This window comes from Ruditapes philippinarum, unplaced genomic scaffold (assembly GCF_026571515.1).
Source record: "Ruditapes philippinarum isolate M1 unplaced genomic scaffold, ASM2657151v2 ctg3103_1_1_1_1, whole genome shotgun sequence".
Classification (NCBI taxonomy): domain Eukaryota; kingdom Metazoa; phylum Mollusca; class Bivalvia; order Venerida; family Veneridae; genus Ruditapes; species Ruditapes philippinarum.
In genome coordinates this window covers 28,241-45,754 of record NW_026864968.1, presented here as the reverse complement: position 1 = coordinate 45,754, position 17,514 = coordinate 28,241, and the positions used below count along the sequence as shown (strand labels likewise).

At 34.0% G+C, this 17,514-nt stretch overlaps 1 protein-coding gene across 2 annotated transcripts; it reads left to right on the top strand.

Annotated features, from left to right (window-relative positions):
* The first annotated feature begins 1,736 nt into the window (after positions 1–1,736).
* On the top strand, positions 1,737–16,673 carry LOC132727441 (uncharacterized). Of its 2 annotated transcripts, none has more exons than XM_060712962.1 (4): positions 1,737–2,003; positions 2,350–2,600; positions 15,601–15,771; positions 16,376–16,673. In XM_060712962.1, the coding sequence occupies exons 1-4, from the start codon at positions 1,933–1,935 to the stop codon at positions 16,609–16,611; spliced, it is 729 nt and encodes a 242-aa protein (XP_060568945.1). In that variant the 5' UTR covers positions 1,737–1,932; the 3' UTR covers positions 16,612–16,673. The 2 variants fall into 2 exon arrangements, with proteins under 2 accessions (XP_060568945.1, XP_060568944.1); XM_060712961.1 differs by lacking the exons at positions 15,601–15,771; positions 16,376–16,673 and adding exons at positions 5,304–5,474; positions 6,066–7,356.
* Positions 16,674–17,514: the final 841 nt, after the last annotated feature.

Here is a 17,514-nt window from a genome sequence, read left to right as displayed (position 1 = left end):
TCTTCACTTTTGCTTGAAGCTTAATTATGGTATATTCACTTTCGCTTGAAGCTTAATTTTGATGTTTTCACTCTCGCTTGAAGCTTACATGTTGGTGTTTTCTCTCTCGCTTGAATCTTAATTTTGATGTCTTCACTCTCGATTGAAGCTTACATGTTGGTATTTCCCCTCTCGCTTGAAGCTTAATTTTGGTGTTGTCCCTCTCGCTTGAAGCTAAATTTTGGTGTCTTCACTCTTGCTTGAGGCTTTATTTTGGTGTCTTCACTTTTGCTTGAAGCTTAATTATGGTATATTCACTTTCGCTTGAAGCTTAATTTTGATGTTTTCACTCTCGCTTGAAGCTTACATGTTGGTGTTTTCTCTCTCGCTTGAATCTTAATTTTGGTTTCCCCTCTCGTTGTCCCTCTCGCTTGAAGCTAAATTTTGGTGTCTTCACTCTTGCTTGAAGCTTAAATTTGGTGTACATTCTCGCTTGAAGCTAACTTTTGATGTTTCACTTTTGCTTGAAGCTTAATTATGGTAACTTCACTTTCGCTTGAAGCTAAATTTTGGTGTCTTCACTCTCGCTTGAAGCTTAATTTTAGCTTGATTTTTTTATTTTCATCCTTGTTTAACTAGGTCGTGACACAATAATCATCTCTTCCTTAACAAAGTTAAATGCAGAGTTATTATGCTTCAAACTCCAAATAGCAACATAACGTTTTTGTGAGGCAAGTTTTTTTTCTATTATACTGGTTGCAGACACACTTGTTTTGAAAGGTAAATTTTGAATTCAGTGTAAAGATAAAAATTATATTTCAAAATAAAAAAATCACATTATTTCATATACATCTACTCGTTGACATAATTGCATTATTATTATTTTGTTGTGTTTGTTTCATATAATTGTTGATTGTTTTGTTTTATACATTTTTCACTCCTTTATTTTGAATTTAAGTAAATAAATACAAATGTAGTCGGAATCGTTTCTTTTTGTTGTTTTTTATATGTAACCCCTCTACCATTAAATAATAATAACAACAACAACAACAACAACAACAACAGGAAAAAAACACAAACGAAAGTAAACACTTGAAAATATCGGACATCATGCCTCAAATACATATTATAGTTTTTTTCCTTCCTTATAGACGGCAGACATGAGTATCTTGTAAAGTGTAAATAATGATTTTAGAGCAAGTAAGATGCTTACCTACTGAAGACAGTAATACTGAACGTGAAATTAATTGTTATAAACATAACAAGATGTAAACAAAGTAGTATTAAAAATTCCATACAAAAAATCCCAAAACCCCCAAAAACAAAGTCAATAAAACTCGTATAACTGTACTAAGTGCCGAAAAACAACATAAACGATCGCTTATTCTGGTTATTGGTCAATAAGTAACTTTTTTTGAGGTAACAACAAATAAAGAACACCACCATTAACAACAACAACAACAACAATTTTATTATAGTAACAACAAATTTCAACAACAACAGCAATAAGATAAGGAATACTTATGATGATAAAATTAAAATTAACACAATGATTCAGTTAAAGTTACGTGAAGTATTTAAGTAAATATATCCACTTTTGTTTGCTTAAGTTACAATTATATTTAATTCATTAATGTGTCTATTGTCCATATTATAATATAAACAATGTTTTATTTAACGCCTATATTTACATAATACAATACCTTAAGTACTTGATTCGTATTTTGTCGGAATACGAACGTCCTACTTGAAAAAAATGGCCGTACATGTTACACACTAAGGCAAAAACGTTTATTTTAACTTGAATTTACAGTTGAAATGTTTGTGATTTCCGTTTATTAGAAGAAAACGAAACCGCATGTTAAAGCTTCACGTGCATTTATCGATTATTAGTCATGTTCCTTATAAATATCACGTGTACAATTGTAGGTTATTCCGTATTCATGCATATTTATGTGTCATTTACCGGATCAAATTTACAATGCAGTACAAAAGAATAATTTAATAACTGTTGGAGTTTTGATGTAAGTACATTTACAACATTTGCGCTACTTGTATTTTATTCTGAATATGAATTATTTCATAAATATACGTACGCGGGCATGGTTTTCTTTATCAGAGTTTTATCTCTTTTCTCTTTTAAAGGTAATTGAGAGGTCAGGGACATATACACTGTTAGTCTATCTAGCTGTCTGTCTGTCTGTCTGTCTGTCTGTCTGTAATCTTTGCCACAGACACTTGGGTGTTGGAGCTCAAAAAGCCTTTAAAATCCAAATAAAATGTATGTGTCTGTGAAATAATGTTGATTTAACATGAACGCGGAATATTGTTCACAGGATGGCCTGTTCTTTTTAATTCTTATTTTTTCAGATGGAGGATGAATTCTTATGTTATAAAATCGCTTATTGTTGATGTCAAGGAAAGCATCCAGGTTGCATGTAAATGCTCCGGTAATAATTGTGGTAAAATAGTTGCCGCTTCCGGTACAGCTGTTCTTATACCGATTGCCTTTGTCTTCCAATTGTCCGCTATAGTAATTGATCAATGGGCATTCGAAATAAAATGTGACAGTCATACGGTATATAATTGCACAGTTCATGGATTTGGCTGCTGGCTATATGGTATACAATTTATAGATTAATAATTTAGTGTTTCATTATGATCAATTTTTGATAATGGTGACAATATTAAACGGGCTTTAAACTCGATCATTCTGTTTAGCTGATCCCGTTGGTTTAGCCAAGTTGTTGTTTGTTTTGTTGTTAATTTTTGAGGGCTGTATATTATATAGTTCTATTTTTATTAGAGGGGTTTCCAATATTTCCAATAGTCTAAATTAACTCGACACGACATTATTGTTGGTTCAAACAATTTTGGTCGTTCGGGTGGTTCCACTTTTTCTACTTCAACATTGTTTAATCAGCCTTTGGATTACTCTGAATGTTCCATTACCGTTTACTTTCTTTCGTTATGTTAGTGTATAATATTAGCTGCTAAGGTAGCGTGCCTTTGCATATATTGCTTGTTTTTTCAATCAGCATTTCGGTAACTGAACTATGCAGGTTTCGATACATCTGATACCTCTAACAGATTCAAATCGAGCTTACTATTTTTTCAGTTTAGCCAGTTTTGGGCGTCCTATAAAGTTTCCATTATTTTTTTAATATTATGTCTATTTTCCCATGACCACTCAACATATGAAACGTGTAATAGCGAGCTCGAAGAGCAGGCCTGGCTCGCATAGCTAGCATCATGGCAACGCAGGTATCTTCAGAAGTGATAATTTGAAAAATTTTGCCAGAAGTACAGAAAAATTATGGGTAATAAATTTGCCTGCTCTTCATCGGAGGTTAATTTGATTCCATGTCCTATTATATTATATTTGGAGCACGCCAGGAATCAGTACCAGGAGGAATATTCAAGAAAGGCTGCCGAGTCCCTGCCAATTATACGCCAATTTACTAAACATGTGTTTTGAGTAAGGTAATCTTCCATTGTTAAGCACTTTACCAAGCTTAACATCATTTACCAACTCCAACATGGTTTCAGGGAAAAAGGTCATGTGTTACACAACTTGTTATGTTGGTAAGTGACTGGTCACCTCAGTATAAGAAAAAAACAAGTAGATCTGATTCTTTTAGATTTTAGTAAGACTTTTGATAAAGTCAATCACGAGGAAGTACTGCTGAAAATGCACGACTTTGGAATCAGAGGCCAAACCTTAAGATGGGCCAAAAGTTTTCTAGATAACAGGTTGCAGTGTTTGTGCTTAAATGGCAGCAGCTCAAACCCCACGCACCTATCCTCAGGTTTCCATCAAAGCTCAGTTCTAGGTCCCCTCTTGTTTCTTGCCTATATAAATGATCTCCCGCAAAACATAAATCCCCAGGTCCACTTGTTTGCAAACTATACTGCAATATACATTGCTCTCACATCTGCAAATCAGATGCAAATCAGTCACCCTCTAAAATGACCTAAATTAAAAAAGTGGGAGTTGGTGTAGGATATGGAATTTAACCCTACCAAGTGTCAAGCTATCCACGTCACAAAAAGGAAAGATCCTTTTCCAACACATTACTATCTCCACGGAGTCCATATAGAATCGGTTGGATATATCAGAAAACATTACATGGGATGTCCACATAAAAAGACATCCAATAAAACATACCAAACATTAGGATTCCCAAGCAGAATATAAAGGTTAAATCCCAGTCCATTAAGTGCATTGCTTATTAGACGTTAGTCAGACCCCAGCTTGAATATGGTTCCGAAGTATGGGCTTCCCACACCAAAATACAATAGATCAAATTGAAAATGTTCAAAGAAGAGCAGTTCACAGCCAAAATTGGACCAGACTATAATGCTGTTCAACCATAGGTCGATTGCTTCCCCTTGATCTTCGGACATACTAAACCCCACGGACGTATAGATGTAGATTCACCATGGTCTGGTTACTATCCCTCTGTGTTATAGGTTATTCACATCAACTTCAAACTATTTTTAAATTCTCCTTATTTTTAGGACGGTATACTAACCCCTGCAGTTGCCCTACTCCCTACCCCAGAGTAGTTCAGTGCAGCCACAGCTTGCATCGAACATGTCTCACCTTAGTTTTCCAGGCCCCTGTTTTTTTTTTAATATTCTTCATTTATCCAAACAACTCTTTTGAGCTTTCTTAAGTTTTTGACGCGCAGACATGTCTACGTACCCGCGAGGGGTTTGACATTAATGGAAGATAGACAGATAGATAGCATGTTACCTGCATTATTGTTTTTATCGAACCACGCCGGGAAACAGTATTTGTGATATCCTGTCTCATTATGGTTTCCATTCAAATTGAAATTCGGAAAACATTGTCGATTACCATCAATCCTGTTAACAAGTTTCGCAAGAGTACATCTCCCGAAATTGGACATTCAGAGTGTTCACGGTTGTAAAATACGTAATTTGTGACTGGAACGGTTAATGATATATAACATGCAAAATTATTATTTATCCTTTTAACACAATTTAATTTAAAAATATAGAATAAATAGACATAGATGCTGGGTCAATATCAACTTCCGGTAGACTCCCGTTTCATGATATCCTTTTCCCGAAATGAAATTATCACTATCAAAATTTGATTTTAAGCGAACTTATGTTCCTCAACAGCAATCGCAACTTCTCGGCCCTTTCTAGGATACGGTATTTCGGTCTAACCTACACGTTAACAACTAGGAATTTAGTGCTGGGAGTTGCTGACTTAGTTTATTCCAATATATCGAGTAACAATTATTCACATTACTTTTTTTTAAACGTAATCTCTTGTTCTGACCTTTCAGATTATAAAAGTACATGCCTGTGTGCCTTTGAAATGCTGTCATGTTCGACAATGTTTTTGCTAACTATAACTGGTTGCTGCGTGAGTTGTCAGACATGTTATCGGAGCCTGACCATTGAGACATGCTCTTTCTGTCATGTCTGTGTTTTATCAGTGCTTAGTCTTTTACCAGGTATGTGAAATCAAACATTTTATTTAGCACAGTCACTATTTTGTACAGCATGGGCTATTTTGCAAAAACTATTTGCGTAACAATAACTTAGATACAAACACGTTGGTAGTAAAGTAAATTATTATTTTTATAAAATGCCTGCGGTTCGATTGATCGACAAGGCATATTGGTTTTGGTCTGTCTGCTTGTCTTTTTCTGTCTGTGAGTTATAAAATGGCGTCTTCCACCTGAAGCCACAATACTTCATCGGCCAAGCGTTCGGCACATTTGTCTCGCCAATAATGGTCAAATCATCATAAAATAATTCCCCCTGATCAACAAGAACAACATAACTATTCAGCACCACCATTCTATATATTTTATATAGTAAATAGGTGCTGGGTAGTAATGTTGTTCTTGTAAATCAAGGGGAGATTATCTTTTGACGATTTGACCATTATTGAAAAGACTAATGTGCCGAACACTTGTGTTCATAGAAAAATGCATCTTGTTGGAATTCCTTACATACAGACCCCCCCCTCCCCGTCTCTCTCTCTTTCCCTTCGACCGTATCGACTTTTATTATTTTCACCATTATATTTATTTTTGCAGGTACTTTCAGTTTGTGTTGTTGCCTGATTACTTTAAAAAATAACACGGAACTACGTTTAACTTTACAATATTCCTGGTATGTATACGCAACAACCGGATGTGCCACCATTTTGATTTCTGTAGTCTCAATGTGTGGCTATACATGTAAGAAGATGTGTAGATTTAGACAAGATTATGATACACAGATCGGCAGTGACGATGATGAGCGGGAATGGTCAACTTTGTTGAAAAAGTGATACTGTAATCTAAACTCCACCTACTAAGATTCATCGATATTACACTTGTAGCAAAAATAAAATTTCGTAACATTTCGGTCAATCTTCGGAAAAGGAACATTATTTTAAATAATTGCCGAGGTGAACCGATTGACAATAAAATATCGTAATACAGTTGTTTATGAGCAGCCTGCACTATGGTGGCTGATTTGGTCTACTTTGTGCGTTGCGTTGATGATAGCGACAACACAACCTATATCGTCTTCGTCTTGTCGCTAGCAAATCGCGCTAAACGGCGCGTTGTCGCACAGTCGTCTTGTCGTCCTGTCGTTAGCGAAGCACGCAAAACGACGCGTTGTGACGCGTTGATGTGCGGCGCGTTGTCGCGATGTCGCTCTGTCGCTTGGCTCACATGTATACATTTACAAATAGACAATTTTTGGATTTGAGCCGAGCGACAGTGTGACAACGCGACAACACGCCGCACGACAACGCACCGTTTGGTGTGCTCCGTTAGCGACATGACGACAAGACGTCAGTGCGTTTGGTGCTTTACAACATAACGAAAAAAAGTGTTCCAAATCAGCCACTATACCGTACAGTCTGATTTTAATATCCCGTTATTTTCAAACGTAATGTTGAAGTGTTCCAAAGTTTAAACAGGTAAAGGGTTACACAGCTTAGAAATGCTCATGGAATGTGTGGCATTTGCTTACATGGCGGTGATAAAACTATTCCCTGCTATAATTTAGTAATCGTATTAAGTATAATAGAAAAAAAGAGATAAGGAATATATGTATCTAGAAATGTTTAAACAATTGTAACTTAACTAGTTGTTTATTACTCACGAGCTTTATTATGGAATGTACAACCAATATTAAAACATTACAAATAAAGGTGATTATATTAAATGTTTCATGATACAGTAAAAATGTAACACCAATATCAAAACAATCCAAATAAAGATAATTTGATAAATGTTTCATGATACACATTTTCTTAAACATTTGATATTCATTAGAAATACTAGTAAGCATTACAGGTTTGATAGCTTGACATGATACTTTTTCTTGTGTCAAAAAAGGTTGAACATTTCTGATGCTTTTTAGCTCTTTTTTACTACATGTTGTTGATTTTTATGTGTTTCTTTTTAAATGTTTTTTTTTTACGTTTTGTTTAAATATCACTCTCATTGTAATTAATCATGAAATCCTTTCTACGATCATTAGAACTGTTCGCTTTTGGCATGTACAGAAGTTATTAGTTCCTTGCGGATGTGAAAGCAACTAGTACTGGTAAACTGCTAGACAGCCTGTCCAGGAACAATGTTATGGCTTATTTGTGCTCTTATAATTTCATTGCCATATCTCGAACTATGAACAAGGTGACATTGCTCGATTTAGAAATATCTTACGAAACGATCCCGCAGCGGATACAGAACAAGACAAGGCCAATCTTATAAACTAGTTCTTCAGTCAACAAACTTCTTTACAAGACAGTAACAAAGAACCACCATCTCTCAATACTACACCATCTGTATTCGTAATAATATCACTATATCACCACAAGACATGTTAGACTCAATTGTAAATGTTAATCCCACTTAAGCATCTGGACCAGATTTTGTCAGTTCCCGACTTTTAAAAGAGGCATCAAGTGAACTTGCTAACCAACTCTCTATTGTCTTCAATCAACTCTTGTATATTTCTTACTTTCCGGGTGAATGGGAAAAAGCTCACGTCACCCCTATCTTCAAAACGTCTGACCCTTCTAATCCTGGTAACTACCTACCTATCTCTCCTCTTAGCTGTATTGGTAAACTAATGGAACGCTGTATTCATAAATATGTCTATGTACAACTTTATAATTTAAAATAATGTTCTCTCTCTTTACCAATCACATCAACAACCAATCAACTATTTATTGGAATAGAGTAATACCGTATGGGACAATTGTACACTATCAGAAAAACTTTGTATACAGAAGCTGCAAAAATAGTCACTGGAGAAACTAAACTATGCAGCACAGAAAAACAAAATTATACAATGATTTGAAATGGGAAACTTTGTCAGAACGTAAGAAAAAAAGAAATTAATAACATTCTATAAAATGAAAAACAATCTCAAATGGAATATAGCTTTCGTATATCATCCCATAACATTCACAAACAAGATATCAACTCCGAAACACTAATGACATTCCTAACAAACAAGCTTGAACTCAACTATGTAATGACTCATTTGTACCATTCGTAATAAGAGATTGGAACACTCTGGCTGAAGATACTTTATCTAGCTCTACCCTAAGAATCTTTAAAAGTAAACTAAATGCAAATATACGTAATTCATTACGCTATTTTTCTAGAAACAGACAGGCCCACATATTTCAACCACATATTGCACACTCGATTGCGTTAAGGATGTAGCTCACTAAATCGTGGTCTATTTTTAGAAAGTCCATTAGTAATTCACCAAACTGTATATGCGGCGAATAGAGACAATCAGCCATTATGTTCTGTACTGTCCTATCTTTGACAATATCAGCCCAATGACTTTTCAAAATCTTTTTTACGGATCTGAAAACCGGAATATTGTTGGTAATTCAACTGTCTTTAAACGTGTACAATACTCCGCCACGTGTCGCTTTACATCGTAGCGGCCTGATATTACTGTTTATCCTAGAGATTTACTCCAGGCTATCTAAGACCAACTAGAAATGTGTCCATAGGACACGGGTGCCCCCACACTCCACCGATTTCTCAATCTTATGTCTCTAGGTCATATTTTTTTTTGGCTATATGTGCCCAAGTTGAAAACTAAAAATCTTTTATTAAGTAAAGGGCAAATACTACAAATACTGAATAAATCCATAAGACAGTCCCAAGGTGCATAAGTACACATGCTGACTAACATTCTTGTACTTTTTCAGGCCTACAGGTAATAAACTTTTTGAGTTACGTGTAACACAAGTTTAATATTGTAAATTTTTACTAAGTCAAGGGCAATAACTCTAAAAATACTAAAAACATCGACACGAAAATACCCAGGTGCACAACTACACATGCTGAGCAACATTCTTATAAGGTTTCATGACTAGGTCAAATACTTTTTAGTTACGTGCGACACAAGTTGAAAATTGGAAATTTTTACTAAGTCAAGGGCAATAACTCTAAAAGTACTAAAAATATCCACATGAAACTACCCAGGTGCACAACTACACATGCTGAGCAACATTCTTGTAAGGTTTCATGACTCTAGGTCAAATACTTTTTAGTAACATGCGACACAAGTTGAAAATTGGAATTTTTTACTAAGTCAAAAGCAATAACTCTAAAAATACTAAATATATCCACACAATAATACCCAGGTGCAAAACTTCACATGCTGATCAACATTCTTGTAAGGTTTCATGACTCAAGGTCAAATACTTTTTAGTTACGTGCGACATGAGTTGAAAATTGGAATTATTTTACTAAGTAAAGGGCAATAACTCTTAAAAATACTTAATATATCCACACGAAAATACCCAGGTGCACAACTGCACATGCTGAGCAACATTAATGTAAGGTTTCATGACTCAAGGTCAAATACTTTTTAGTTACGTGCGACACAAGTTGAAAATTGCAAATTTTTACATAGTCAAGGGCAATAACTCTAAAAATACTAAAAATATCCACACAAAAATACCCAGGTGCACAACTTCACATGCTGATCATTATTCCTGAAAGGTTTCACGAGTGCGACACAAAAAGGGACAAACAGACGGACGGACAAGGGTAAATCTGAATGCCCCCCCCCCTATAGTGGGGGCACAAAAACTCCAAGCATTGCAGCAGCAAAACTTAATAATAATTATTATTACATCTATATATCCTTACACATTACATTACTTAACGAATCTAAGCCATTCTTCTTCCAACACATTAAAAGATGAATCAACATAAGTATGTGATATTTGTTTTTTTATACCCAATTCCAAAATGTATAAGAAATATATTGTGTTCGTTTCTTTTCATAATGTATTAATATATGTATAACATACTCAAAACTACGTATTTGTACGGAGGAGCATTAGTGACAGGTGTATGTTTTTTATTAACTAATGCTCTTCCATATATTTGTAATGTACTGTCCTGTATTATTTTCAGATTCTCTAATAAGCATAGCTTTTCTGATGTGCAATATGTCACTGAGCTTTAAGGAATTAAAAAAAAACGTTTAACGTAAGTGATAGTGCCATGTTTGAATATCATATTCTTTTATTTTTTTCTTATTTACCTAGTGAATAACGTGTCATTTAGCCAGTCTAATGACGGGAACCAATTTAGATAGGGAACCAGGACTAAAATACGCAACTGAGAATTTTTGGCGCAACGGGCGCACGAAACATATACATTTTTTGCAAAACAAGCACATCATTCATGAAAAAAAAAAAACAAAAAACAAAAAAACAAAAAAAAAAACAGATTAAACTGAGTAAGAAGGTAAGTGTTTTAAAATGTATCACAGATATTTGCAAGGTTGTTTTGAAGGATTCTATGCTGGCAAAATGGCCGCGAAATGGACATATTTTGGTGCAACGAAGTCCTATAAATATGACTTCGCTTTGAGATATTTTTGCTTCTGGGCAAAGCAACGTCATATCGAAATTGCTCAAAAACCCATAGCATGTTCCGCCAGAAAATCGGGCGGAACGAAAAACAATTAAGACAGCGTGTAATTTACATTAGTTTTGACCTATTTATGAACAAACCTAAAAAATAAATACCTTTTGTCAAAATAATCAAACTGTCACATCCGAAAAATCATGATTAAATCCTCTTATGTATTTAAATTCCGTTTACAGCCGATAAACAAATGGCGGCCATACAGTGCGCGAAATCTGATTGGCTAATTCAAATGCAAGCGTTTACTAGTAACTGAGTCAGAACATTGTAACGGAATATTTTTTTAACGAAATAATTGTCCATGCACCGTCAGTGTGTTCGAATATATTTTTCCGTTCAAAAATTTGGAATCAATATGTAAAGCACCTTACTTAACCAGTATGGCTGATAGACAAAAATAGAATGATGTTTATATTTTATATTAAATTGGTAAGTACGTTGTTTGGGAGTTTTTGTGTATGATTGAGCATGAAGTTGAAAGAAAAGAAGATAAACTTTTGAATAAAGCTTAAAAGGCAAGACAATAGACATTTTTTTATGATGCTATATGCGTTTTTGAGCAATAACTATATGACGTCAGGCTTGACCGACATAAACTATTACAAGCCTGTAACGTCTAATATATTGGACTAGGTGCAACGCAGATAATTTTCTATAAAGTGAACAATGTATCATTTATAATTAAAAACACGACCCGCATTCTCCCTCATTGAACATAGAAGAACCGGAAGTGTGTGTTATTATGCAATTACAGTTCTATATTTAGACATGTGACGTTATCATTATACACGTGACGTACCCACTAAAATGTGACGCGCTGAAAATAAGTACGGAAACAAATAAGGCGCATTTTAGGTAAAAATCAGGTACGGCAGCATTTATGTGTTGATGTCGTGTTAGAATCGAAAGAATATCCAAATCGGTGATTTTATCGCTTGATAACATCACTGTTTGTCGTTCGGATGCGCATCATTATATCACTCGGGCTACGCCCTCGTGATATAATTCCTCGCATCCGAACTCCAAACAGTGATGCTATCGAGCGATAAAATCACTGTTTTGGATATTATTTCTTAAATAACAATTATCGAACTAAAATAAATTATAAATATCAACTTAAAGTTTGTCGATAATTTCATTAATTTTTGTATTTTAATGTTTCGGCAGATTACAAATGCCTACGAAATGGACTTATTCGGGCTCTCGGCGCAACGGAGATAATTTTATATAAAGATGAATGTTTTATAAATTACAATAATCAAACATAAAGTTTATTCAATATATTTAATATTAAATCATTAATTTATGAAAGTGTTTTTTTTAATTCAATAGAAATATTTTTTAATATTGAAGGATTGTATATGCCGGCAACATGGACATATTCTCGGCGCAACTGTTAAAAGTAAATTTTAATATGGTTTACTGCTGCGATCTACCTTTCAAATCCGTTGACCACTACTATTAATATTATGTCACAAGGTCAAGTATATTTTAACTTTCTGAGTAGACTTTTCTTTTTCGTTATATCCATGCCATTGACCAGTTATTGTCTTCTATAAATGCATGTCCATTTTGTGTTCCGTAGTTCCTGCAATCTATAAACTATATCTGATAATATTAGCATTATAGCTAATTTCTCTAGACTGCGCATGCGCATTGAATTAAAAGAATGTAAGCCCTAAAGAAATTCTTCTGATATCTGTTAACTGTCATGTCTTAATTTTTAAAAAGCTAATTATATTTAAATAAAAAAAATTATTTTAAATGAGATTTTAACAATTCAGGACCCAAAAGGAAACGACCATGTATAGGTTAGAGTGTATAACATGTAACATGTATAATATATAACATGTATAACAATCCTTTAAAATGTTAACTTTTTATAAATATTAACTTACTTAGTGTTTAACAGCATCTATCATAAATAAATAAATAAATAAATAAATAAATAAATAAATAAATAAATAAATAAATAAAAAATAAATAAAAAGGACATTATTTACATTGTGTACAGCTGAATTTCTTCATTCTTGCAATTTTCTGGTGAATGATTTATGCAATAACATAAAAGTTTGAAGCAGGAGGGGTGAGAACATTTCCTTGTGAACTATACCGAAGTAACCCCTAAACAATGTAAAATGAGTTGTGCATTAATTGATAAATGACAATCATCATCCATTTGCTTATAGTTCAAAATAGTCAAAATACATGCGGAGTTTTGTCTATATTTTCTCCATGAAATTATAACATTTTACAAGTAAATTGGTTTAGAAAAGCTACTTGTAATGTTTATTATAAATCACATGCTGAATGAGTCATATCACGTGAGGCTATAATTTTAAAAATAGTAACTGGGAAAACCGACCTTCTTTCGATCTTATTTTGAGGATAAAAATAGCGATACAATTAAAGATAATTATACGTGGTAAGTTAGTTTTATGAGTTTTATCTATTGTTTATTTGGTTATATATATATATACATGTATATATGCCGAAGTAAACTATTGTATAAACCACCGAAACACTGAATGCAATTCAATATTTTTACATGTACATGTAGTACAGTTTTTACTTAAAAGGATGTATATGTTTGTTTATACATATTAAAACATGGTATTGAAGTTATTTTTCGTTATTTTCCTTGGCATAATCCAAAAAAGTACACTCTTTAATAAGAAATATTCACAATACACATTGTTTGTGTTGAATGCAACAGTTTCTCATGGACGAACCATCGCAAAAGTTTCTGGTTAGTATTCGTTTCAATTTCGAAATTTCGTTCAGGTGAATTTAGACTAGTTTAACACTATTTTAATGAATATATAAAAAGACTAATTTTACGTGATCTGTAAGGCTAAAAAAATTTGTTCGGCACCTTAAAATATGCACGACCCTACCATTTTTAGGGTTGATGAAATATTAAAAAAAATGAAAAAAAATTCACAAATTCCCATAAATTTGATTTCAAATTTAATTTTTTTATTAATGAAAACGATGTTAAGAAACTCTTAAAAGTCGGCCAAAACTTTGAAAAAAATAGCCAAAAGAAATATGCGATCAGAAACCACGAATTCGCCGTATGAGGGCAACTGCACTGCACTATTACTTTGAATTTATTTTAAAAGAAATTTGTTAGATTGTCAAATAAATAACAGTAAAATTTTGTCATTAAAATCAACCACGGTAAATTTTGCCTTAAATTACAAATTTGATTTTTTTACAATGCCTGACGAAATTGCCGATAAAATCTTATGATGAACAAACATACATGTATTTGATTTGATATAACTTAAATCATCAACAACTAGAACTGTGACTGTTTCAGCAGAAAACAGACACGTTTTCATTTGCCACATATTTTTGCGATGCTGCTTTAAAGTCACCAAACAGGAGCTATGTCTTATCAAAATGTGTGTTCAACACTTAAAATGTAGTTTATGAATAAAAATTACTTTAATTATTATCTATATTAGTTGAGATGGTGATATTTGTCAGTATATGTTGGTCACATATTCAATGAATATTTTTAAGGGAGGGGCATAATAATCTGATGATGTAAGGTTTAAAAAATTATTCTTGAAACCTGTACAGTACAGTGTGTTACCCATTTGGGACATTTTACCATTGTCTGCATGTAATTAATTAGTTTATATGTAAGAATAAAGTTGTTACTGCTTTACATCAAAATATATTTTTCACAGTTTGAACTTTAATGCCTTTAAAAATTCACAATGGCATGGGCTGTTTCACACACAAAAAAATCCAAATAAAAAAAAAAAAAAAAACACTGGTAATGAACAGGTTTCATAGCCGCACAGTAACAAAAAAATGGAGGCTGAGTTTGATCAGAGGCATGATCAGAGGTTTCATTGTCAACATCTGCAGTTCACGAACACTTATGTTTACATTTGAACACCTGATAAAACAACAGATCTAAGTCGTAAAACAAAGAAATCATATTGAGATTTTTTAATTACTCTAAATGTAAATGTTCAAGCATAGAAAACATCTTGAACGCCTATTTGCAACAGATATTGAACGCCAAGACGCGTTCCATTTCTTAATACTGACATTAATGGAAGATAGACAGATAGATAGCATGTTACCTGCATTATTGTTTTTATCGAACCACGCCGGGAAACAGTATTACTGATATCCTGTCTCATTATGGTTTCCATTCAAATTGACATTTTGCCGATTACCATCAATCCTGATAACAAGTTTCGCAAAAGTACATCTCCTGAAATGGGACATTCAGCGCGTTCACGGTTGTAAAATATTTAATTTGTCACTGATTATCCTTTTAATACATCTAAATCATAAAACATAGGATAAATAGACATAGATGCTGGGTCAATGTCAACTTCCGGTAGACTACCGTTTCATGATATCCTTTTCCCGAAATGAAATTATTACTTTGAAGCGAACTTATGTTCCTCAACAGCAATCGCAACTTCTCGGTCCTTTCCCGTCAGTCTCCGGATAAGGACCTCGAACACAAAAGTAAGAGTACACAGAGCGGATACGGTATTTCGGTCTAACCTTTACTAAGAAACTAAACGTTTAGTGCTGGTAGTTGCTGACTAAGTTTATTCCAATATATTCAGTAAATACTACTTTTTCGTTAACGCAATCTCTTGTTCTGACCTTTCAGATCACAAAAGTACATGCCTGTGTGCCTTTGAAATACTTTCATGTTCGACAATGTTTTTGCTAACTATAACTGGTTGCTGCGTGAGTTGTCAGACATGTTATCGGAGCCTGACCATTGAGACATGCTCTTTCTGTCATGTCTGTGTTTTATCAGTGCTTAGTATTTTACCAGGTACGTGAAATCAAACATTTTATTTAGCACAGTCACTATTTTGTACAGCATGGGCTATTTTGCAAAAACTATTTGCGTAACAATAACTTAGATACAAACACGTTGGTAGTAAAGTAAATTATTATTTCTATAAAATGCCTGCGGTTCGATGGATCGACAAGGCATATTGTTTTTGGTCTGTCTGCTTGTCTTTTTCTGTCTGTGAGTTATAAAATGGGGTCTTCCACCTGAAGACTCAAAACTTCATCGGCCAAGCGTTCGAAACAATTGTCTCGCCAATAATGGTCAAATCATCATAAAATAATTCCCTCTGATCAACAAGAACAACATAACTATCAAGCACCACCATTCTATATATTTTATATAGTAAACAGGTGCTGGATAGTAATGTTGTTCTTGTAAATCAAGGGGAGATAATCTTATGACGATTTGACCATTATTGAAAAAACAAATGTGCCGAACGCTTGTGTTCATAGAAAAGTGCACCTTGCTGGAATTCCTTACATACAGACCCCCCCGCCGTCTCTCTCTCTCTCTCTCTCTCTCTCTTTCCCTTGGACCGTATCGACCTTTATTATTTTCACCATTATATTTATTTTTGCAGTTACTTTCAGTTTGTGTTGTTGCCTGATTACTTTAAAAAATAACACGGAACTACATTTAACTTTACAATATTCCTGGTATGTATACGCAACAACTGGATGTGCCACCATTTTGATTTCTGTAGTCTCAATGTGTGGCTATACATGTAAGAAGATGTGTAAATTTAGACAAGATTATGATACACAGATCGGCAGTGACGATGATGATCGGGAATGGTCAACTTTGCTGAAAAAGTGATACTGTAATGTAAACTCCACCTACATAGATGATTATTCATCGATATTACACTTGTAACAAAATAGAATTTCGTAACATTTCGGCCAAACGAGCCATCAATCTTCGAAAAAGGAACATTATTTTAAATATTTGCCGAGGTGTACTGATTGACAATAAAATATCGCATACAGTTGTTTATTTACCAGTATGGAGCAGCCTGCACTATGGTGGCTGATTTGGTCTACTTTGTGCGTTGCGTTCTCGAAAGCGACAACACAACCTATATCGTCATCACCTTTTCGTATAACGCGCCAAACGGCGCATTGTCACACTGTCGTCTTGTCGTCCTGTCGCTATACAATTTTTGGATTTGAGCCGAGCGACAATGTGATAACCCGACAACACGCCGCACGACAACGCGCCGTTTGGTGTGCTTCGTTACCGACATGACGACAAGACGACAGTGCGACAACCCGCCGTTTGGTGCTTTACAACACGACGCACAAAAGTGTTCCAAACCAGCCTCCATACCGTACAGTATGACCATGCAGGATATAAATTATAGTATTGGTATCTCAGCTTTTGAATTTTGATATCCCGTTATTTTCAAACGTAATGTTGAAGTATTCCAAAGTTTAAGCAGGTAAAGGGTTACACAGCTTAGAAATGCTCATGGAATGTGTGGCATTTGCTTACATGCCGGAGATAAAACTATTCCCTGCTATAATTTAGTAATCGTATTAAGTATGATAGAAAAAAAAGATTTAAGGAATATATGTATCTAGAAATGTTTAAACAATTGTAACTTAACTAGTTGTTTATTACTCACGAGCTTAAGGGGCATTATTATGGAATGTAAAACCAATATTAAAACATTACAAATAAAGGTGATTATATTAAATGTTTCATAATACAGTAAAAATG

Coding starts and splice junctions, on each gene's coding strand:
- LOC132727441 (XM_060712962.1), top strand. CDS start 1,933: ATGTGTCATTTACCGGATCAAATTTACAATGCAGTACAAAAGAATAAT. Junction 2,004..2,349: donor ATAACTGTTGGAGTTTTGAT/GTAAGTACATTT, acceptor TTATTTTTTCAG/ATGGAGGATGAATTCTTATG. Junction 15,772..16,375: donor AGTGCTTAGTATTTTACCAG/GTACGTGAAATC, acceptor TTATTTTTGCAG/TTACTTTCAGTTTGTGTTGT.